This window comes from Cynocephalus volans, chromosome 3, assembly GCF_027409185.1.
Source record: "Cynocephalus volans isolate mCynVol1 chromosome 3, mCynVol1.pri, whole genome shotgun sequence".
Taxonomy (NCBI): domain Eukaryota; kingdom Metazoa; phylum Chordata; class Mammalia; order Dermoptera; family Cynocephalidae; genus Cynocephalus; species Cynocephalus volans.
This window is the reverse complement of record NC_084462.1, coordinates 25,211,564-25,234,909: the sequence shown is the minus strand read 5'-3', so window position 1 is coordinate 25,234,909 and position 23,346 is coordinate 25,211,564. Positions and strand designations below refer to the sequence as shown.

Sequence of the window (23,346 nt, the reverse complement as noted above, 5' to 3'; positions counted from 1 at the left end):
TTCTGGAAATTGGCTGTTATCTCTTTTCTTGGCTTCTCAGAAGGTCAGACCACAACCTAAGTGACATGGAACTTAGCAGGGGTGATTCCATTTTGATTTTTCAGTCTGGTCTGTTGGGGCCTAGTGCAGGAACTTAGTCCAAAACAATGGCCTCTGATAATTTTTACTCAAAACCTGCAATTCCTTTTGTCTCTACTTTTGAGATATAACCAGTATGCAACCACTCTAGTCCAAGCCACCCTTCCCTACATTATCGCAATAGTCCCCTAACTGGCTTTCCTGCTCTGCACTTGCCCCTATAATCTATTCTCAACAGAGCAGTTAGAGTGATGCTGTTAAAGCAAATATCTAGCTAATATATCTTGTTTACTTATTTATCTTGTTCATTGACTACTCCCAGGAGAAAGTTAAGTCCACAAAAAAGGAGCTTCTGTTCTCAGCTCTGCTGTAGCTCTGACGCCTCACAGAGTCCCTAGCACTCCGGTGGCCCTCAATAACTACTCATTGACGGTGGCTGTAGGAACCCTCCGGGATCCATCCGACGGTCAGCAGTTCATCGCCTCTGGCTTACTGTTCACGTGACCACAGCAGCCCCGCCCCACCTGCAGGGAAGGGAAGATGGCGGCGCCCAGGATAGCTTCAGAGAGAGGGCAAACAACGAGAGGACGCCGGCCTGCTAGAGCGTCCACGCCGGCGCCTTCTCTGCGATTGCGTCATGGGAAGGCGCGAATTCTGGGGTTACGTGCTGGTCCTCCTCCCCACCATTTTTTAAGGAAAAAAATAAATAAATAAACGAGGTCTCAGAAATTGCTTGATCTGATCTGCCTGCTGCCTTCCCAGCTCTTGGGATCCCCAGGATCCGAGGCGTGTAGGACGAGGTTGTGGGATTTAGCAACTGGGTTTTTCTCCCCTAGTGTCAATCCGCCTGTCAATCTATTAGGTGACCTCCGGGTGTCCGCCCAGCCTCTAGTTCTAGGGATCCCCGAACACACACATACCCGGTCCGTCCCTCTGAGGACAAGGACGTCCAGTCCGCCCGGAGGACTAGTTAGCATTTAGGCCTTAAATGCTAAATCCCTGCTAATTCCCTGGCGATCCTCCTCCCCCACCCCCAACCCCCGCCCTGTGCTCTCCAGGATTAAATCTGGTGAATCTGGACCCCCTCCCTCAGGTCCCTGGAGCAGATGAGCCCTTGGCCACCGCCCCTACAATTTCCTGCAGACCCGGCAAACAAAAGGCTTGGGAAGAGAGGCGAGGCTGAGCAGGGCGCCCTTCCTGCAGGAACAGCTGATGGAGCAAAATGGCCCAGGAGGGAGCAGAGGGGAGGGATGAAATTCCAGCGTTCCTAGAGGACAGCAGTGGAGGCCAGACTCCCGGATCCTGAGGAGGGAGAGCATCTAGGGAACTGGATGTGGAGGGGCCAGGCAGGATACCTGGGTTTGCTGGGCTCTAACAGATCCTCGCCTTGGTGGGGTGATGTCAACCTTAGGGAATGGAGGGGGTGGGTGGGGGAACTGGGATTCAGGTGAGCTCTCTGGCCCCCAGGCTGGAATGGTGAAGGCTGGTAGAGGCCTGAAGCCCTGCGTCATCTCCTCTGGGGCCCAGCCTACCTCCCCCTGGCCTGACCTGCTACCCTCTGTGCTGGCCCCACCCAGGCCTGGCTTCCTGCTCCTCCCCACACACAGACTTTCCCTGCCAAGCTCCACTAACTAGCCCAGTGGCTTCTTGTCCCTTCAGATCCCTAGTAGCCTAGCCCCTAGCCACAAAAAATCCTTTATTCCTAGAACTCATCTTCTGCCTGTCCCTACCCCCATTCCTCTCAAGGACTCAATGGTAAGGGAAAGGCCATGTCCAGTGTGTGGGGGGGAAGCTGGCATTGTGGGGAGGGGGGGCTTGGCCTCATATCCTGTCAGGCTGCCAGGGGAAGAGAGGAAACAAAAGACTTCCCCCTGCTGGGACAATGAGCCTCCCACCACCTCTCCCCTCCTCCCCCTACCTTTCCATTCTCCCCCACCCCTCCCCATTAGCTCTGGTCCCTAGACCCTTAGCCTCCCTCTTCTCCACCTCCATGCCCTCTGGTATCCCTGGCCTCTGCTGCAAGCTCTGCCCTTCCCCTACTCCCATTCCTATCAGTCAACTGGTGCTCTCCCATTCCTAGCCTTTCTCTCACGGTCCCTTCCTCTATCCACAGTGCCAGGTTGGGGGCAGGGTGGGAAAGTCTCTGTGGAACGTTAGGGGGTAAATTGCATCCCGTTAATGACCAGTGGAAAGTAGAAAGAGAAAAGGTGCTGGGCAGAGGGAGGGAAATTTCCATGCCTGGCCTGGACCCTGTGAGTGAGAGAGAGAGGAAGGCAGAGAAGGACCTGAGAGATCTGACAGGTCCTTGGAGGCGGGAATGGGATCCATTCTGCATGCTGAGTGCAGTGGAGCCAGCCCGCCTGGCGGGCCACTGGCTGAGTGCATTTGACAGGTCCCTTAGCCTTCTGAACCTGTCTCTTCATCTTTAAAACGGGTGTCATAAATGCCCATCCTGCCTCTCTAACAAGGTTCTTGTGATGATTTAAATATGATCATGTTTGTTTGGAGAAACGAAGTTTTCTTCAGTCTTCCCAATCTGTGCAGTATCCTCCACACCCACCATTCCCACTCCCCTTACAGCCTCCCTTACCATTGTATGCCATAACTCCCAAACCTGTCCCCAGCTGGAAAGCTGTCTTTAAGCTCCAGACCCACGGAGCTCAGGTCTTGTTGATTTCTGGACCTGCTGCCCAGAAGGTGCATGGAGATCTCAAACTTAACATATCGATCATCTTCCCCACTGTTCCCAGTCCCTGTTCCACTGGCTCCTACCTAGATGCCCAAGTTTGAAACTTGAGTTACCCTTGATTTCAGTCACCCAAGGCCAGGCTCCAAGCCCTGCCTACTCTAGCATGCACACACCCCTGTGTTGATTCCAGCCCATATGGTCTTTTTTTTAGTTTTTTAATTTTTTGTTTTGTTTTGTTGGCAGCAGCTGGGTGGTACTGGGATTGAACCCTGGACCTTGGTGTTATCAGCACCGTGCTCTAACCAACTGGCCAGCACCCTCCTCCCTCTACATTGTCATCTGGATACTGCACTGGTTTTTCCATGTTCAGTCTTGATCCCTTTCAATCCATTCCCCAAAGCTGTACAAGTGCGCTCTTTCTCTACAAATCCAGCAATGTCACTTCTTGGCCTAAAACCCTTTGGTGGCTCCCCAAGGAGTTCAGGATAAGGTGTTCAGCACTTAACTTCCTGGGTTCTGTTTAGGTTTTATGGCTGTTTCTGCCACTGGGCTGTTTAGTCCTGGAAGGCAGAGGGTGACTTTGTACCCTCCATTCTGGCCCATAGTAAATATTGAACAAATAACTGCTAAATAAACGAAAGAATGACCAGTCAATAAAGGAATACATAGTCAACAAAAATTCACTGAGCACTTACTATGGGCCAGACCTGGACTTAGAATGCTGAGCACGCATATGTTTACATGTCTTCCTGAAAGGTAAAGCCACATACAAGTAAATATACAATCGCTAATAAGTTAATAAAGCCTTATACAAACATGCTTTTTCTTTTTTTTTTTTTTGGAGGCTGGCTGGTAAGGGGGTCCAAACCCTCGACCCTGGTGTTATAACACCGTGTTCTAACCAACTGAGCTAACTGGCCAGCCCTGCATATCTATTACAACTTTGTATGTGACATGTTCTGGAAGGTTTGCAGTGGTCAGCCTAGGGGTGAATTCAGGTTTTGGGTGACCCTCCTTAAAAAAGCAAAAACAAAATTATAAATATAAAACTAGGTATAAAAGTTAATGTATTTAGGTTAAGAAAAGAAATCATAACCAGTTACAAGTGTTTAGTTTTTATTTTTTTGGCAGCTGGCCTGTACAGGGATAGATCCCTGGACCTTAGTGTATCAGCACTATGCTCTAACCCATTGAGTTAACTGGCCAGCCCCTGACTGCAAATGTTTAAAAGGTGACACCATAAATATTGCAAAATCTAGGAAAAAAACCAATATTTGTAGTAAGTAAGCCTGATACACCTCTGTAATACCTTCATTTCCTATCTTTTTCTTAGATGTGTACTCTGACCACTTCTTCATAGAATAATGATTTTGTAATATTTTCTATTCTTTCTGTATCTGTCTTTCCTCTAGTACGGATGATTGAATTTTTTCCTTTCATTATTGAGGGTTTGTAAAAATTTCTTTGAGCTTTGTAACTTATTATTGGTAATGTTAAAACCTCTACCAAATTCCTTTCATATAACAGCTGTAAGATTTCAGGTCACTTCAAGTGTTCTCATGCTGTGAATCACCTTATAAACTGTTTAAATGATGGCACTCATTAACCAGAGCCAGGGAAGAAGCCAGGCAGGCGAGGGGCACTGAAGCTTAAACTTCATGAGCTTTGCGGTAGACTTGAACTTTGGACTTGACAGGGTTAGGTGGGCCAGAAGAGGGGAGGCTGGAATATGGAAAGAGAAGTGACAGGTTCAACCATTAACAGAGAAAAGGGGTGATTTGCTGTTTGTTATTTATTACATACAGGAAAAGTCCTAACCCTAAGACTGCTCAAAACAACTTGAATGGCAAAAGGAAAACCCTACCACTGTTCAGGGGTGCTCCCCACAAGTCCTAGCATGGCAATGTGATAGCAGCATATTGCTCCAGGCAGGGGGACACTGAAGGGCTCTAGGTGCTCTAATGATGAGGACAGGAGGGTCCTAAGATTTGTTTGGGTCTGCGGAACAAGCATTCATTCAGGTAGCCACATGAATGCTCACTCTGTCATGTACTTCAGTGAATGCTGAATTCACTTGCCTGGAAAGTGGTTCTAGGTGGTCTGAGGGTGGAGGAAATGACCTCGCACCCACAGGATAGACCAAGAGTGGTTCCCGAGCATTCGAGTGAAAATCTCAGATGTCATTTCTACAGAAAGAGGAAGTCATGGGATGTTCACCAGATTACAATTCACCAGGTTATATATAAAATTATATTAATTTTAACCAGATTATCTTTGAGGCCAGAAGCCATATTTTACAAATCTTGAAAACTAGCACCATGATCACTCGGCACATAGTGTATGCTCACTAAAGATTTTTAAAATTCATTCTTTATTGGTACATACTAGATACTAAGAATTGAATTACAGGCTGGGGGATGGGAGCTGATGACCTGATATGAAATAGGCTGGGTATTTTCTAACCTAGGGCCTTCTCTTCCCTCTAGCTGAGGGGGCCTGGTCCCCAGGGGTCAAGTAAACAGGGTTCCAGACTGAAGTGAGCTGTCTCACCTCTTCACCCCTCTGCCTCATCAGCCTCTCACTCCACCCTATCTCATTTCTCTGTGCGTTCCTGTCTCTCCACCGTTCAGGCATGTGACTCCTCTCTGCACACACACACCCCCACCCCCGCCCCAGTGATGAACTGCGTCTCCCACTAAATGAGAAAATTCAAGCAATCAAGGGCTGGAGGGGGGGCGGTGAGGGCCGAGCCCAGGAGGAGAGAGAAGACATAACTTTTAGAGGCTAGCGGATCTGGGTACAAAGTGAGAGCAGCAAAAGGCGGCGGGGGGTGGGAGGGGGTCTTGTGGATAACCTGGAGGGAGAAGCAGAATAAAAGAAGGGGAGACTGGACCTGGATCAGGGAGGGAGGAGGGGATTCCCAGCTCCAGCTTGGTCTGCTTGGCTCCAGCAAAACCGGCTGTTTCCTGCCCTCGGTGACCCTCCCCACCCCGGAGCAGGACCCAGGCAGGGCAACGAGGAAGGGCAGGGGTGTGGGGAGCACCTCTTGTGGCAGGAAGATAAGTATGCTGGGACAGGAGGTCATTGCAGGCCCGGCTGTCCTGGGCGGGGAGACCAGGGTGCTTGGCAGCCCTCCAAGCATCCTGGACGACTCCTTCCCTCTGGGCTCCTCAGCTCCTCCAGACTCTGTCCCCCGTAATTACTTTCTGGTCTGACCCTTTCCTTCCAGCTCTTCCAGGGGCTGATTCCTCCATCACCCACCAACCCATCCACCCCGACCCACACTATAGGTGCCCTGAGTAGAAAGGGGGTTGGTGGGAGGAGCACGGTTTTCCTGGACCCTCCTCCCTAACTGATGGATTGGTGGGGGGCGGGGGAGAGTTGGCGATGAGAGGAAGGGCCCCTCCCAGCCATCCCGAGGGCCCCCAGAAGCCAGACGGGAAACAGCCTCAGGAAAGGCAGCAGCGGCAGCAGCCCCAGTCCCAGCCCCAGGGGTCATGGCCGCGGGAGGCGACAGAGCCCCCCAAAACTTGAGAGTGAGAGTGAGAAAGGTGATTTGGAGGTCCGGACCCCTCGCCCTCTAGGACCTTTTATTTACCCTTGCTTCCTCGATTTTTCTACACTCCTCCGCATCTCATCCCAGTTGCGCACAGTTTTCTACACTCCTACCCATCTCAACCCACCCCTCCGCACAGTAGGTCTCCAGTAGTTAATGTTTATGAAATGACTTTGCGAACGCTCGCTCCAGGGTTGTCTGAGCTGGGATTGCTGCCTTGGGGACCGTTGGGCGACACTCCATCCTTAAAAGCTTCTCTCTTCTCCTTCCCTTTCTCCCAAAAGCAGTCCCCTGCGCCACTAGGGGGTCGTGGGCACATCCAGGGGTGGAATCTCAAGTCTGCAGCAAGGTCAGAGCAGGCTTTGTGTGTGTGGTGCACATTTAAACGCACGCCAGTGCAGCCCTCCGTGGTGCTGGCTGTGTTCTCTGCTCCCAGGTGCCTGCCGGGTTTGGACCTCTCTCGGGTGTCCCTGGGCCCGGGCCCGAGACGCGCGGTGCGGGGCAGGGCGCACGGGCACTGTGCACGTCCGGGCGGTCCCCGGGCTCCTCGCCCGCCGCCCCTCCCCCTTCTCCAAACTTTCTCCCAACTTCCCGACCTGCTCAGCTCGGCGCCCCGCTCCGCTTCCCTCATGAATTATTCAGCAGCGCGCGCTCCAATCAGCGCGCCCGGGCCCCCTCACCGAGCCCAGGGTGGGGGGAGCCGCCCCCGCCCGCCGCGCGCCCCTCCCTCCCCGGCCCGGCCCGCCCGACCCAGCGCTGCAGTCTCCCTCCCTCCCGCTCGGTCCCCGCTCGGGCTCCCACCCTCCCTGCCCGCGCGGAGCGCACTTGGCCCGGCGACGCGAGAAGCTCCACTTCAGGGAGGGGGGGAGACCGCGCGTGGCCAGCCCACGCCCAGTCAGGCGGGGCGGGACCCCGAGGCCCCGGAGGGACCCCGACCCCAGCCACGTCTCGCGGTGCACCCGCCTGGCGCGGCTACTGCCAGGACGCCCCCCGGCCGGCCGGCCGCCCGCGCGCGGCAGAGACGCGGGGCCACACCTGGGCGCCGCCGCCGGTGCCCGGTGCGCCCGCATGGGCCCGCGCTGAGGGCACCGGCCGAGGGTCCCACGAGGGGAGTCGGCGTCCACCCGCTCGGGGGGGGGTCAGAACTGGGGGGGCTAGGGCCCCCCAAACTCGAATCGGATCCAACCGGAGTGAAGCGGCGCCATGGAGCTCCGGGCGCTGCTCTGCTGGGTTTCGCTCGCCGCCGCTTTAGAAGGTGAGTTTCCTTGGGGTCACCCGTCACACCTGGGGCCCTCAAAGTTGGGCCTCGGAGTGGAGGGGCCCGTCTCTCTCTGCCCCTTCCCGGGCACCCCAACCCCAGACACTTCGGACCAATAGTGCTCGCACGGCAGGGGGGCGGGGAGGAGGCGGCCCGCCGGGGAGTGGAGTTTTCTTTTGTTTGGGAAAGAGATGGAATCGAGCTGCGACCCCGGACATTCCCCTCCCCCGGCTCCCCAAACTCTCCCTCCTGACTCCAAAAGCTCTTGGCAGCCTTTCCTTTCCTCCCTACCCCAAACTCGAAAACTATCTCCAAAGTTTCTGTCCCAATCTCCACCTCTCGCCAAACATGAGGAAACGTTTCTGGAGGAACCACTGCAGACTGCAGACAAGGCAGAACTTTGTGCTAGGCCATAAAACGACCCCCGCGGCCAATTCCTTAGCATTCACACCTTGATCCTACAATTCCTCACTCCTCTGTCAGGAAAGCCACCTTCTGCATTCACACTCCATACCCTCAAATCGCTCTCCAAGCCACTGCCCTTGCTGCAGAGCAGCCCCCTCCCTGGTTTCCCCAGACTGCTCCCCACCCCTTTAAATGCCATCAAGACCCCAGCCCTGCCTGAGTCCTAGGCTTTTCTCCAGTCCTGTGAGCCAGTAGAAACTGACCTACATGGCCCCCCGCTGCCCTAACTCAGCCTAACTAACACCTCCTAGTCTCTCCAAATTTCTATTTTTTCTATATTCCCCTCCAAATGTTTCTTCATCCATGAATCTCTTTCCCTTCCTTGTCCCCTAGAGGGGGAGCCAAGAGCCCTGTAAACCCTCCTATGTCCCTAATCTCCTCTCAATGAGCTGTCTCCTTCCCCCCACCCCCTTTCACTTCTTGGAATCAAAGAGGTCTCTGGGGAGTAGGCCATGGGGGGCTGCTGAAGGGGAGGAATCAAGGCAGTTGGAAAACCCCTCTCCCCAAGGCTGGCCAGTACTGCTCTGGGCTGGGGATCAAAGGCTGGGTGTGGGGGGAGAGGGAGGGGAGGCTTGCCCAGCTGAGAGAAAGAAGGGGTGAAGAGCTGTGGACAAGGGGAAGAGGAAGGCCACAGGGGCAGAAAACCCACCAGGACCAAGTTTGGTGAGAGAGAAAGAGAAGCAAAGAGGAAGCTTATTCTAATGCCTGTTACCTGTGCTTCCTTACGGGAAAATTGTGCTGAGAGCTTTACAAGTATGGTTTTTAACCAGCAGCACTGGGGGTGTTAGATATTATTGCCCCCATTTTACGGATGAGGAAACTGAGGCTTAGAAATGGTAATTTATCCAAGCCCATGTGCCCCAAGGAAAGTGGAAGGTGGGAGACAGAAAACAAAGAAAAGATAGTGACAGTCAGAGAAATGGAGGCTGGACCGCCCATGTCTCACTTGGGAGAGTGTGGTGCTGATAACACCAAGGCTGCAGGATCGGATCCCTATATAGGGATGGCCAGTTGGCTCACTTGGGAGAGTGTGGTTCTGACAACACCAAGTCAAGGGTTAAGATCCCCTTACCAGTCATCTTCTTAAAAAAAAGAAAGAGAAATGGAGGTGGACAGAGAGCTGAAGAGAGAGGTGAGAGGCAGATCAAAGAGGGCCGATGCAGGCAAGTCTGAGATAGGCTGAGAAAAAGTGAGCCAGCACTGGGAGCACGGAGGACAGCCCTGAAGCAGAGACAGTGTGTAAATTGGAGACAGGAAAACACTATCCAGGCTGGAACAATGGAGGGTGGAGACGGCAGCTTCTATCCACCCGCTTCCCAGAACCCGGGCATCCTGTCCCCAAGGTGCTGGTCTGTCTCCCACCACCCATGGGGGCCCTGGGCCTCAGCTCAGCCTGGTTGAATTCCCGCCTGACCCCTGCCCCGCCCCACTCACCCCCCCACTCCCGCCTTCCCTTCTTTCCTGCAGCCCCCACAGGGGAGGGGGATTCTGGTCCCAGGTGTTCTGCTGGCTTCCCTGGGAGCCCCCTCTCCCTCCTGCCTGGGCCTCCTGCCCCCCACATTGCCCTGGCCTCCGAGGGGATTCCCCTACCCTCCCTCCACTCTCTACTGCCAGGGGCTGTGTAGTTTCTTCTAATCCCCGCCTTCCGCCAGCACCCTGTCCCTCCCCTCATGATGCCGGAGCTGAGCCAGGTGTGTCCCCCCTCCATACACACAGGCACACACCTAAAATCACCTCCTCTTTTCCTTCTCGTAACCAAATCCAGATGTGAGGCCTCTGTGGGGGCCAGGGCAGGAACCCAAGCGTCCTGGCCTCCAGCACTTCCTCCTCCGAAGGCAGCGAACTGGTGGGGAGGGAAGTTGTGGGAGAGGGGGGCCAGGGCTGTGCCTGAGGCACAGAACATCACCTTAAAGGAGGGAAGGACTGGGGTGTTCGGTCTGAAAGGAGGGTGAGGACTTGGAAGAAGAGTTGGGGGGTGGGGAGGCCCACTTTGGGACTTTGAGGAAGGAACTGTATGTGGAGGCTGGGACAGGCCCCATGCGGAGGTGTGTTCCCATGCCAGCAGCCTTTTGCCCATGTGGGATCAGGGTCAGAACCAGGGCAGGGCTCTTGTTTTAACCCCTTCTGAGCTGTTGACCCTTCTCCCCTTCCAGCATTTCTGTCTTCCTCCCTCCTCTAGGGCACAGCCATTCTGGGAGAGTCCTGTGGGGCAGCGGGTGCCTGCCAGCTGTCAGGGGTGGGGGATGGCACTCAGAAAAAGAGGCAACAAATCAGAGGGGGTGTAGAGGACAGGGCTTGCCCCCTCCTCCTCTCCTGCCTCCTGACTTCTCTAGCTTGGCGCTAAGAGGATCTGCCTGTCTCAGTTCCCGGGGATGTGATCTTCCTGGTCCCCCCCACCAGGGACTGACTTAGTCTCTCTTTGTCTGTCTTAGAGACCCTACTGAACACAAAATTGGAAACTGCCGATCTGAAGTGGGTGACGTTCCCTCAGGTGGAAGGACAGGTAAGAGCTGGACCCAGGGGCTGGGTCACCAGAGGGAAACTGAGGGCAGAGGGGGGCTCTCATGCCACCCCCCAGATGGCAGCAGCCTGAGCGGATGTTCCTCTGAGCCCCTCCCCATATTAGTGACTCCTTCCTCGGTCCCTCCTCACTTTAGAGAAAACACCCCAGGCAGCCCCCTCCCTGGCAACCCCCAGCTGACCCCCTTCTCCCTGCAGTGGGAGGAGGTGAGCGGCTTGGATGAGGAGCAGCACAGCGTGCGAACGTATGAGGTGTGCAACGTGCAGCGGGCCCCGGGCCTGGTACAGTGGCTGCGCACCGGCTGGGTCCCCCGGCGGGACGCCGTCCACGTGTATGCCACACTGCGCTTCACCATGCTCGAGTGCCTGTCCCTGCCGCGGGCTGGGCGCTCCTGCAAGGAGACCTTCACCGTCTTCTACTACGAGAGCGATGCTGACACGGCCACGGCCCTCACACCAGCCTGGATGGAGAACCCCTACATCAAGGTACCCAGGCGCCCTGGGGGGATCAACCACGGCCAAAGTGGGGGCCCAGCTGACAGGCGTGGCCTAGAGGTCAACGGCTGAGCGTTCAAGGCCTTTGGGAGGTGTGCTGGGGTGGAAGCAAGAGGTTTACATCTGGGGAGGGAAGAAGGTGGTCTTCTGGGTGGGGCAGCAGGATCCAGGTGGGCTCAGGCTGCTTCTCTGGTCACTCAGCCACACCACATTTCTCCCATTCTCTGATGACACCTGGCCCTTTCACTGCCCTGAGCCTTTGCAGCAGCTCGTGCCTGGCCTCGGATGCCTATTCTCTGCCTCTTCCATCCAGCTTCTACTTGTCCTCTAAGCTCTAGCTCCAAGTTCTCACCTATGCTGTCTTGACTGATTCTCCCCGCCGTAAGTCCCACACCACTGTTCACATGCCTGTTGTAACTTCGCTGTGATTCATTCATTTCTCTCTCCTTGGCTCTGAGGTCAGGGCCTGGCATGGTGTCCATGAATGTTTGTAGAATGAGTGAATGAACGGGGAAGTGGTGCAGGACAGAGAATGGACACATTGTAGAAGCTCAGCAAGGATTAATGGACAGTGTTGGCTTGCAGGAAAGTGAGCACTAGGGAGGGTAGAGAAAAGGTTCTGGAACAGGAACTGAGGAGGTCAGGGAGAGGGTAAGCTGAGAAGAAAAGAGTCCACCACGTCCTCAGGGGAGTTGGGACAGTGGTAATAAGTCTTCCCTGACCTGGCAGGTGGACACAGTGGCTGCTGAGCATCTGACCCGGAAGCGTCCTGGGGCCGAGGCCACTGGGAAGGTGAACGTCAAGACACTGCGTCTGGGTCCACTCAGCAAGGCCGGCTTCTACCTGGCCTTCCAGGACCAGGGTGCCTGCATGGCCCTGCTGTCTCTACACCTCTTCTACAAGAAATGCGCTCAGCTGACTGTGAACCTGACCCACTTCCCAGAGACTGTGCCTCGAGAGCTTGTGGTGCCGGTAGCAGGGAGCTGTGTGGCCGATGCCGTCCCCGCCCCTGGCCCCAGCCCCAGCCTCTACTGCCGGGAAGATGGCCAGTGGGCTGAGCAACCAGTTACGGGCTGCAGCTGTGCTCCGGGGTTTGAGGCCGTTGAGGGGAGCACCAAGTGCCGAGGTGAGGGCTGGAGCTTCCCCCGCGAGGCCAGCCCATTCATAAGGAAGGGTCCTGCACGCCACTCTTGGACCCACTTTTGGACATTCTTCGCTCTTCTGAGCACTCAGTTGCCAGAGGGCCTGTGTTCAGAGTGCCCAGCAGAGTTCTGAGCTCTTCCTCACTTCCAGACTCTTCCCCCAGGCCTATCCACCTTCTCTTTTTTCTGGACATGAGAGCTGGTCTGGGATGCAGGACTGTCCTGGGAGGGGGGATGCCTTGTTGGGCATGGGACAAAGGCATCATAGTCTCCATACTTGTTCATTGTGGGTTTCTTCTAATTTACTGATGTTGAGTTCTCACTTTGCTCTTTTTCTAGAGCAGGACTTCTTAACCTGGGTTTTGTAGATAGAATGTAGGGGATCTACATTCTATTGGTGGAGACGAAAAATGACTTTATTTTCACAAAGCTCCACCTGAAATTGGCCAGTTATCCCACATGGAATGTCCACAACAGCCCAGCATTCGTAGCAGAGCCTGATATTTGAGAACTATACCAATTGTGGGTATTTACAGCCCATTCTAGGTGCCACAAGAATGTCAAAATACTGTTTTTGTTGAACATAATTCCAATATTATGTAAGTTATAAGACCTGCCACAATATCTTATTAATAAGAAAAGTAGATGTTGCTATATCGTGAGCTTATTTTTTTACTGTTTTTTTTGTTTGTTTTCTGACTGGTAAGGGGGTCCAAACCCTTGGCACGGTGTTTTCTGTGCTACACTCAGCCAGTGAGCATACCGGCCATCTAGGATCCGAATCTGCGGCCTTGGCACTACCAGTGCTGCATTCTCCCGAGTGAGCCACGGGGCTGGCCCATTTCTTTACTGTTTTGATTATTGTATTTTAGCTTAGTTGATTTCCTTTGTAATCCCATATATTTTGTGTTGTGCACTTAAAATCATTATTCTGAGCAGGAGTCTGTGGGCTTTGCCAGATGACCAAGGTCAGGATCAAAAAAGGTTAAGACCCCTGCTCTGGAGGGTCTCCTTTCTCTTAGAAGTGAGGTTTCTGAGATCCTTCTTCTGTTCTCCTGCCTTAGTACTTCATGCAACCTTAAAAGCAGCTGAATGTTTTTGGTGCATGTTTTTGATGAATGCTTTCTATTTTTCAGCCTGTGTCCAGGGCACCTTCAAGCCCCTGTCAGGGGAGGGATCCTGCCAGCCTTGCCCAGCCAACAGCCTTACTAACACCATCGGATCATCTGTCTGCCAGTGCCGCATCGGATACTTCCGGGCCCGCACCGACCCCCGGGGTGCACCCTGCACCAGTAAGTGACCAGCGACCAAGTGTTGTTCATTAGGGAGGAAGTGCAGACCCTTGGGGTGGACCCCCCACCGCAGCCTGCATCCTCCCTGGGCTTTCTCCTTTTGACCCTGGCGTGGTGGTCCCCAGCCCAGAGGAACAGGTGAAACACACCATTTCCAAGGCAAGAGGTCAGCATGACTGCCTGTCCCTCCTGCCACCCCCTCCCTGCCCAGCTGATCAGGTAGGCCTCTGCCTAACTCCCTGGTCTCCCACAGCTCCTCCCTCAGCTCCACGAAGTGTGGTTCCCTACCTGAATGGCTCCTCCCTGCGCCTGGAATGGAGCGCCCCCCTCGAGTCTGGTGGTCGAGAGGACCTCACCTATGCACTCCGCTGCCGAGAGTGCCGCCCAGGGGGCTCCTGCACACCCTGTGGGGGAGACCTGACCTTCGACCCCGGCCCCCGAGACCTGGTGGAGCCCTGGGTGGCAATTCGAGGGCTGCGTCCTGACTTCACCTATACCTTTGAGGTCATCGCCTTGAACGGGGTGTCCTCCTTAGCCACGGGACCTGTTCCTTTTGAGCCTGTCAATGTCACCACTGACCGCGAGGGTGAGACTGGGGGGGCAGGGGACAGCCCATGGTCAGATGGGAGAGATGTCAGTGGGAAAGGCCAGCAAGGGGTATAGATGGGCTGTGAGGGCCTGAAGAGGAAGAGGCAGGGGGCTGGGGAGTGGGGTCCCCAGGAAGTATGGAGGGTCAAGATTGGCAGGGCAAGAGGCAGAGGGAGAGTAAAGAAGACATAAAGGCAGCCTAGAAAGTTATGGATGGGGCATGCTCCCAGGAGGGCTGGGGGCAGAGACAGTTAGAGAGAGTCAGAAGAATTCTTGAAACAGCTGGAGGACCAAGACAAGTGTAGCCAGCAGAGGAAGAGTTGGAAAAGACAAGGGATAGACCTGCCACGCAGAAGGACTCACGTGTCTCTGTCTCTCACAGTGCCCCCCGCAGTGTCTGACATCCGGGTGACGCGGTCATCACCCAGTAGCTTGAGCCTGGCATGGGCTGTTCCCCAGGCACCCAGTGGGGCTGTGCTGGACTATGAAGTCAAGTACCACGAGAAGGTGAGACCAAGCTCTGGCTCTGGACGTCGGCATGGGCAATGGCCGTGCACTTGGTGCCCAGATACCTGAATTGCAGGCATCTGGCAGGCATTTGAATTACAGCTCTGCCACGTAGTAGCTGTGCAAACTTGGGCCAGCTCCTTAGCCTCTCTGTGCCTCGGAATTCTCATCTGTAAAATAGTTATGATAACATTACCAACCATGCAGAATTGCTGTAAAGATTTTTTTTTTGGTGGCTAGCCTGTGCAATGGGACCTGAACCCTTGACCTTGGTTTTATCAGTACCGCACTCTAACCAAGTGAGCTAACTGGCCAGCCCTGCGAGGATTAATTGATAAAACAGATGCAAAACACATGGCACAGGCACAGTGCATACATAACTGAGCTCAATGTCCTCACCTTCCACACAGCAGGACCAAGATGCTAGTGGTGGGGCACAGGGTGGGGGGAGGACAGGAGGAGCAGCAGAACCTGGGGGCCCTGGCTTAAGGTCAGCCCCCTCCTCCTCCTGGACAGGGCACGGAGGGCCCCAGCAGTGTACGGTTCCTGAAGACGTCAGAAAACCGGGCAGAGCTGCGGGGGCTGAAGCGGGGAGCCAGCTACCTGGTCCAGGTGCGGGCACGCTCGGAGGCCGGCTACGGTCCCTTCGGCCAGGAGCACCACAGCCAGACCCAGCTGGACGGTGAGCCTGCGGGACAGCGCGAGGGCGGGATCACTGCCCCTCTAAGGACCTCCAGAGTCATGTCCTCATGCTCCTATGGCATGGCCTAGTGAGGAGAGCATAGGATGTAGAATCCAAAACCAACAAACAGCTGGGTGTGAAGTCCGGCCTGGCAGCTCACCAGCTGTGTGACCTTTAGCATCAACTTGACCTGTGAGCCCCAAGTCCCACATCCAATGACATGAGAAGATCGTGAAGCCACTTTTAAGGGCTTTGAGGATTAAATGAGGTAACACGTTAGTTTTAATACAATGCACTTGTGGGTGATAATAAGGTTTTCTAAACCTTGTATTGTTTCTTAACAGCTTAATGCCCATGCCATACAATTCACCCATTGAAAGTGTACAATTCAGAAGATTTTAATATATTCATGGAGTTTGCAACCATGACCACAATTAATTTTAGAACATTTTCAGCACTTCAGGAAGAGACCCTGTATTCCTTAGCCATCACCCCCAATCCTCGTACTGTCCCCCAGCCCTTGGGAAACACTAATCTACTTTCTGTTCTGGTGGATTTGCCTATTCTGGATATTTCATATGAATGGTACCATACACAAAATAAAAAATAAGGTAAAATGAAATAAATGGTACCATACAATGTGTGGTCTTTTGTGACTGGCTTTTTTCGCTTAGCATAACATTTTCAAGGTGTATCCATGTTGTAGCATGTGTCAGGACTTCATTCCTTTTTGTGGCTGAATAGCAGTCCATTGTATGGGTAGGGTATATTTTGTTTATTCATTCGTTTGTTGATGGACATTTGGATTGTTTCCACATTTTGGCTATTAATCTTTTAATTTTGGGCCTTTGGAACCTTTCAATTAAATAAGACTTTTTGTAGATGCCAGTATTTATAATAGAACAAATCATAACCTCTTTGGTGGTAACAAGGTTGGGAAACTTCCTCCCATGCCCTGAGGGACTTCAGAGGAGCCCATGGGCCCATGGAGAGCAGTTTGAAACCCGCTGTTTGCTCCCGCGAAGCCTTGCCTGTGTCGTCTCCCCCACCTGTCACACTGTGCTGGGGGGCCTGTTCTCGAGAGACCACAGCTCATGGCAAGAGGCTGAAGCTAGGGCCTGCGGGGGCCGTCGGGTTCCCCTGATCTGCAGCCTTTCCTCCTCCAGAGAGTGAGAGCTGGCGGGAGCAGCTGGCCCTGATTGCAGGCACAGCGGTTGTGGGCGTGGTGCTGGTCCTGGTGGTCATTGTCATTGCCGTTCTCTGCCTCAGGTAAGGGCTCTGAGCACCTGGAAGCCCTGTACAGATAGCCACCTGCCCGCGTGCTGCAGGGCAAGCCTTTCTGGGTACTGCGCCAGCCTGTTTTCCCTTGGAATCTTCTCCAATCCCCACTCCTCCCTTCCCTATGTTCCTCTATGGAGACCTAGAGATGTGCAACTCAGTTTACCTTTTACTTCTTTCTCATTGGCTACAGGAAGCAGAGCAATGGGAGAGAAGTCGAATACTCGGACAAACATGGACAGTATCTCATCGGGCATGGTGGGTTCCCCTATCCTGTAGGACACGGGGGGCTGGGGGCAAGAATTGTGAGTCAAGAATCGGGGCCTCCAAGGCTAGTGGAAGTTACTCCTTGGCTAACAGGGCCCTGCTTAATTCTTCAGGTACTAAGGTCTACATTGACCCCTTCACTTATGAAGACCCTAATGAGGCTGTGAGGGAATTTGCCAAAGAGATCGATGTCTCCTATGTCAAGATTGAAGAAGTGATTGGCGCAGGTAAGAAGAAAGATGCTTGAGCACCTAGGGATGTGATGGGGGCAGGGCGGGTGGCAGGGCCGCACCAGGGCTAGAGGAAAGCTGACCCTGGGCCTCCTTGCTGCAGGTGAGTTCGGCGAGGTGTGCCGAGGGCGACTCAAGGCCCCTGGGAAGAAGGAAAGCTGCGTGGCCATCAAGACCCTGAAGGGCGGCTACACGGAGCGGCAGCGGCGCGAGTTCCTGAGCGAGGCCTCCATCATGGGCCAGTTCGAGCACCCCAACATCATCCGCCTTGAGGGTGTGGTCACCAACAGTGTGCCAGTCATGATCCTCACAGAGTTCATGGAGAACGGCGCCCTGGACTCCTTCCTGCGGGTGAGCCCCTGCCCCGGTCTCCCACGTCCACCCTGCTGTCCAGAGCAGCCAAAAAACAGAGCCAGGTGGCCTGAGAACCCAGGACAGACAGTGGGTCTCACATCATCACCCCCTCTGGCTGTGCTCTGCTCCTTTGCCCTTCATCTTCATTCAGGCAAGGTCGGGTTCGTGTGGTGCCAGCTGACCCACACAGCTGAGGGGTTGTCGTTCCTTCTTTTGACAAATATTTACTGAGCGCCTCCTGCACACCAGCCACTGTCCCAGGCCCTGGGAACAAAGCCATGAACACAGCAGATGGGATTTCTGCTCTTGGGGAGCAGAGAGTCTAATGAGGGTGACTGAGAATGAACACGTAAACAAATGCCCTTTTTAAAAAAATAAGCAGATCATTTCAGATGTGAAAAAAATCAAACAGGATCCTGGAAAAGTGGCTGGAGATGAGGTGGGAAGAGCTTATTTTTGTCAATGTGAAGGGCTTTAGTGAATTTCATTATTTAACTTTACAGAGCATCTTTTTTAAAAAAAAATCAAAATGTTATTGTGCATAGCAAAATAACATTGCATTTAATAGAATTACAATGATCCCTTAGTATCATCAATACCCAGTTGTTCCCAAAATGTCCTTTACTGCTGGTTTATTCAAACCAGGATCCAGTTCGGGACCAGGCATTGCACCTGCTTATTATTTTTTTGAGCCTCTCTAAATCCTAAACAGTTCCTTGTCATGATGCTGACCTGCTGAAGAGCGGGGCTTTTCTCCCCAAATTTCTGCCTTCTGGATTTATGGCATTTTTCCTTGTTGGGACATTTAGCTTGTTTCTCTGTAGTTCCTGTAAGAGCAGCTGTTTGACGTTTTCATTGGTTTGAAATTAAATGTGGCTCTACTACATCAGTGGGTGCCTGTACTTCATACCAGGAGACACGTGCTATCTGGCTCCCACCATGAGTGATGCTGAGACAGACCCCAGAGTAGTGCAAGGACAACCTGACTCCTCCCCTGTGGACACAGGAGTCTGTGTTGTTGTGTTGGCACCATACAAAGGTCCCATTGCAGGGTGGGGAGGGAGTAGATGGGAGAAAAAATGACATTTAGATGAGATAGAAGAGAAAGACCTAGTCATGAGAAGCTGGGGTAAGTGTGTTTGGGGCAGAGATTGGAGACCCAGAGTAAGCTGGAACTCTGCATGTTTAGGAAACAGAAAGGCCAATGCAGTTGAACCTGGTGAGCAAAGGAGCAATGGTGGATCATGAGGTGGGGGTGCGAGGGGAAGCCTGTGGAGGGATTTAAGCAGGAGAGTGAAATGATTTAAGGAGATCCCTGTGTTTGGGTGTCAGGGAGCAGGAATGGAAGCTGGGAGCTAATGAGGAGGTTGTTGCAGTCATTCAGGCCTTGGGGTGGGGAGAAATGGTTGGATTTGGGACATATTTTAGAAGCAGGGCCAGCAGAACTTGCTGGTGGGTTGTAAGTGGCAGGCGAGGGAGAGAAGGAATCACAGGAGACTGAGGTCTACACCCTGCTCACCTGCTAAGTGGTGTTTCCACAAACTGAGATGGGAGGCACAGGTTAAAGGATGGAATCAGAATTCAGTTGTGGGGGGCTGGTTGGTTAGCTCAGTTGGTTAGATCATGGAATAATTTGGATCCCCGTACTGGTCAGCCACAAAAAAAAAAAAAAAAAAAAAAAGCAGTGTTTGGACTCTATGTCCCAGGCCCTGCAGTGCTGCAGAGGGTCCCCTGCATCCTAGCTGTACCCAGAAGATGGGATTAGTTAACTGTCCATAACTGGTTGGTTTACCTGGTGAGAGCAAACTGTAAAGGTCAGCTTGAGCTTTAGACCTTGGTTTTGGCACTGTGGCCCCAGTTCCTCTCTGTTCTCTTGCAAAACAAAGCACACTTGGTCTAGGGGGGCTGAGTGACATTATGGATGGATCCCCCCCTGTACACAGGTAACTCAGAGCACACTCCTAACTGATAGAAGAACTCTGTGGCTGTCAAATATAAGGAGCACGAGGGCCAGCCTGTGGCTCACATGGGAAATTGTGGTGCTGATAACACCAAGGCCATGGGTTTGGATCCTATATAGGGATGGACAGTTAGCTCACTGGCTGAGCATGGTGCTGACAACACCAAGCCAAGGGTTAAGATCCCCTTACCGGTCATCTTTTAAAAAAAAAAAATATATATATATATTTTTTTTTTTTTTAATATTTTTTTTCTTATATATATATACACACATATATATATATATATGAAGCACATTAGATAAAAAGCATTTGTTGGGTATTTACTAGATGTAAAGTACTGTATTAGGTAAAGTGGAAGAAAAAATTTTAAATCATTTTCTTATAATCTAATCGAGGGAGATTGACTACGTATCTATAACTGTAAGCATCGTGTTATAACACTATAGTAAGGCTGAAGAGAGCTCAGGGTAAGAGAAAGGAGGGTGGGCTCACCTGGGGAATTTGGTGGGCCTGCCCTGCAGGTGAGTTGTGAGATGGGTCTGGAAGTGACAGGCACGGTTTAGGAAGTGGAAGGGAGTGGGAACTGTGGGTAGGCTGTCGTAACCAAGTCCTTCTACCTTGTCCACTCTCTAGCTGAATGATGGACAGTTCACTGTCATCCAGCTGGTGGGCATGTTGCGGGGCATCGCCTCAGGCATGCGGTACCTTGCTGAGATGAGCTATGTCCACCGAGACCTGGCTGCCCGCAACATCCTGGTCAACAGCAACCTAGTCTGCAAGGTCTCTGACTTTGGCCTTTCCCGATTCCTGGAGGAGAACTCTTCTGATCCCACCTACACAAGCTCTCTGGTAAGAATGGGGGCCAGAAGATGAGCTAGTGTCAGGACCAGGTGGGAGGCTGGGGAATTGGCAGCTCTGGTCCAGGGGGAGGATACAGGAGCAGGCTATGGAGTGGGCAGTCAGCTTAGGGAACCTGACTTCCAGTTTCTAGGAAAAGAACAGAGGTGGGAGTTGGGGGCTTGGGTCCAAGAAAGAAAGGAGGGCTGAGCTAGGGGAAAAAGGCAAAGTGGGGGGTGCGGCGTGCCTGGTCCAGTGAGTCCTTCAGCTTACCTTTCCCCCATTCCGCAGGGAGGAAAGATTCCTATCCGATGGACAGCCCCTGAGGCCATTGCCTTCCGAAAGTTCACATCTGCCAGTGATGCCTGGAGTTATGGGATTGTGATGTGGGAGGTGATGTCATTCGGAGAACGGCCATACTGGGACATGAGTAATCAGGACGTAAGTGGCCTGTAGCCATACCAAGCTTTCCTGGAATGTTCTCTCAAGTGGGATATGGGATGGGGGTGGGGTTCCCAGAGTCATCATTGCTGGGTCCTTTAGATGGTGGGCAGGCACAAAGAAGACTTGATCTTTGCATCAAAGAGTTTGACACTGCATATTTGGGTCATGGAAGGACACAGAGATAGAGGGCAGGGTTGGAGGTTACATGTCTAGATCATAGCCCAGGAGCTGCTGGGGCGTCAAGCCACAGCAAGCCTTGGCCTCAGCCAGGAGGATTCCCAGATCTGTGGTTCTGGGGGACTGAGGCTCCTGTCCCAGCATCTGCGAAGTCAACATTTCCTTGAGGCCCTTTGGCATCCTCATTCTCTCCGGATGCCCTCACAGTGCTTCTCCTAATTCCAGGTGATCAATGCCATCGAACAGGACTACCGACTGCCCCCACCCCCAGACTGCCCCACCTCCCTCCACCAGCTCATGCTGGACTGCTGGCAGAAGGACCGGAATGCCCGGCCCCGCTTCCCCCAGGTGGTCAGTGCCCTCGACAAGATGATCCGGAACCCTGCCAGCTTGAAAATCGTGGCCAGGGAGAACAGCGGGTGAGGACTACAGAGAATGGGCCCCCTCCCCGCCCAGAAGTACCCATCCCTTTGGTGGTACGTGGGAAGGTCTCTGCCTGCCTCTCCAAGGCTGGGCTTAGCTCCTCCACCCTGACTCAGGCCTGGTACTTAGCATTCCTCCCCATCCTTGCCCCCCCAGGGCCTCGCACCCACTCCTGGATCAGCGGCAGCCTCACTACTCAGCTTTTGGCTCTGTGGGCGAGTGGCTTCGAGCCATCAAGATGGGAAGATACGAAGAAAGTTTTGCAGCAGCTGGATTTGGCTCTTTCGAGCTGGTCAGCCAGATCTCTGCTGAGTAAGTGGTGGCAGGAGCTGGAGCACAGCTCCAGAGGGTCAGCACGGCAGCCAGAGGGTCTCCTGGAACAGTGAGCACGGGGGTCAGAGTCCAACCCCCAGGTTCAGCAAGGGCTTTTGGGGTCTACTTTTGGTGCCAACTCTGTCTTCTCAGTGGAGCATTGCTAAGAAAGTTTTTATATACCATGCCCAGAAGAGTCCCCAAGGCAGTAAGAGCTGCTGGGGCTGAGGACCTAGGGACTGTTCTGTGTCAGCTGTGCCCACCTCGCCTCCTGGCGACATCACAGCCTGGGTCATCTCTCTTCCCATCTCTATCTGTATCTATCTTTGTGCATCTATCTACATTCCAGACCGGCTCTCACATTAACAATGTGTCAACTCTGGTTCTGCTTTTCATCCATAAAAGGAGAAGATTGGACTAGGTTTTGGAGATCCTTTCCAGCTTTAATGTTAAATGGTTTAATAATTCCATCACCTCTCAAATACTGTTTTTCCCTGGTTGGCCTCTCCCTGGTACCCCTCTTTCCTGTCCCTCATTTCTCTTCCAGGTTTTCCTCTCGCCCCAGGTTTGAATAACAGAAATAGAAGGAATGAAATTTGGAACTGGAGAGTCCCTAGCCAGTCTGCTCTCCTGAGCCTGTTCGCTCTCCTCCCGACTTGTCCCAGCCTCTCCTTGACATAGGTTCCTCCTCTGTTCCCACCTCTACTTTCCCCTTATCTCTCTGCATCCAGGCGGCAGAAGCTTCCCCTTCCTCTCCACCCAGCCCTTCCTCTCTCTCTATAGCCTTTTCCTTCTCGCTTCTCCTTTCCCCTCTAAAGCAATCTGTGCAGCCTCTTCCCCCAACCTCATTTTGCTTTTCTCTCTCCTTTCTCTGTCTTTTAGCCCCCACCTCCCGCCTCTCGTGGCCACACCCCCTCGGCCCCAGCTCGCGAGACATCTAGCCCCACCCCTACTGCAGCTGCGCAGAAGGATGGCTGCCGGCTTCTAACTCCTCCGGAACCTGCCCCGCAACTAGTGACGTAGTTAGTTCCCCTCTCCCGCTGGCCTTCCTGATTGGCGGGTCGGGGGTCTGGAGTTAAGCAAGGAGAGCAGCCACCTGGTACCTCTGGCGTCACTGAGTTTTTGTTCTTCCGCAGGGACCTGCTCCGAATTGGAGTGACTCTGGCGGGACACCAGAAGAAAATCTTGGCCAGTGTTCAGCACATGAAGGCCCAGGCCAAGCCCGGAGCCCCGGGCGGGACAGGAGGACCAGCCCCACAGTACTGACCTGCTGGAAATACCCGCCACGGAGGGCAGAGTCGGGTGGGGACTCACAGAGGCCCCCATCCCTGTGCCCCACTGGATTGCACTTTGAAACCATGGGGGTGGGGAGTTGGCAATTTGGAGAAACAGGATTTGGGGGTTGTGCCATATGGGAGTGGAGAAATTACATCCCTCCCCCTCCCCGAGGCAGGGAACCCCAGACCGAGGGTGAGGGCGCCTTTCCCTCAGGACTGGGTGTGACAAAGGGAAAGGAAGCGCCCAGAATCTCCCAGCCTCCCCAGAGGGCTCCCCAGTGCTCCCCTCACCTTCGTGGGCATGTTCCTGCAGACCAAAGAGAGGGTGACTGGCCTGCGAGCTTGGGAGTGGAGAGCTGTCCCAGGAGGCAGGAAGGAGTGTCATGGCCCAGTGACAAAGTCATTGGACTTTGATGTCCTAACTTGCTGCTGTAGCCACCAAACTCGATCATTTTTCCCTTGTAAATGCCCCTCCCCCATCTGCTGCCTTCATATTGAAGGTTTTTGAGTTTTA

General features: G+C 53.5%; 1 protein-coding gene across 1 annotated transcript; it reads left to right on the top strand.

Annotated features, from left to right (window-relative positions):
• Window positions 1–7,451: 7,451 nt before the first annotated feature.
• On the top strand, window positions 7,452–23,346 carry EPHB4 (EPH receptor B4). Its single transcript, XM_063091943.1, has 17 exons — window positions 7,452–7,578; window positions 10,479–10,549; window positions 10,765–11,052; window positions 11,791–12,187; window positions 13,340–13,495; window positions 13,749–14,081; window positions 14,466–14,590; window positions 15,107–15,272; window positions 16,439–16,541; window positions 16,744–16,808; window positions 16,931–17,044; window positions 17,151–17,398; window positions 19,996–20,211; window positions 20,491–20,640; window positions 21,046–21,239; window positions 21,400–21,555; window positions 22,692–23,346. The coding sequence occupies exons 1-17, from the start codon at window positions 7,527–7,529 to the stop codon at window positions 22,819–22,821; spliced, it is 2,964 nt and encodes a 987-aa protein (XP_062948013.1). The 5' UTR covers window positions 7,452–7,526; the 3' UTR covers window positions 22,822–23,346.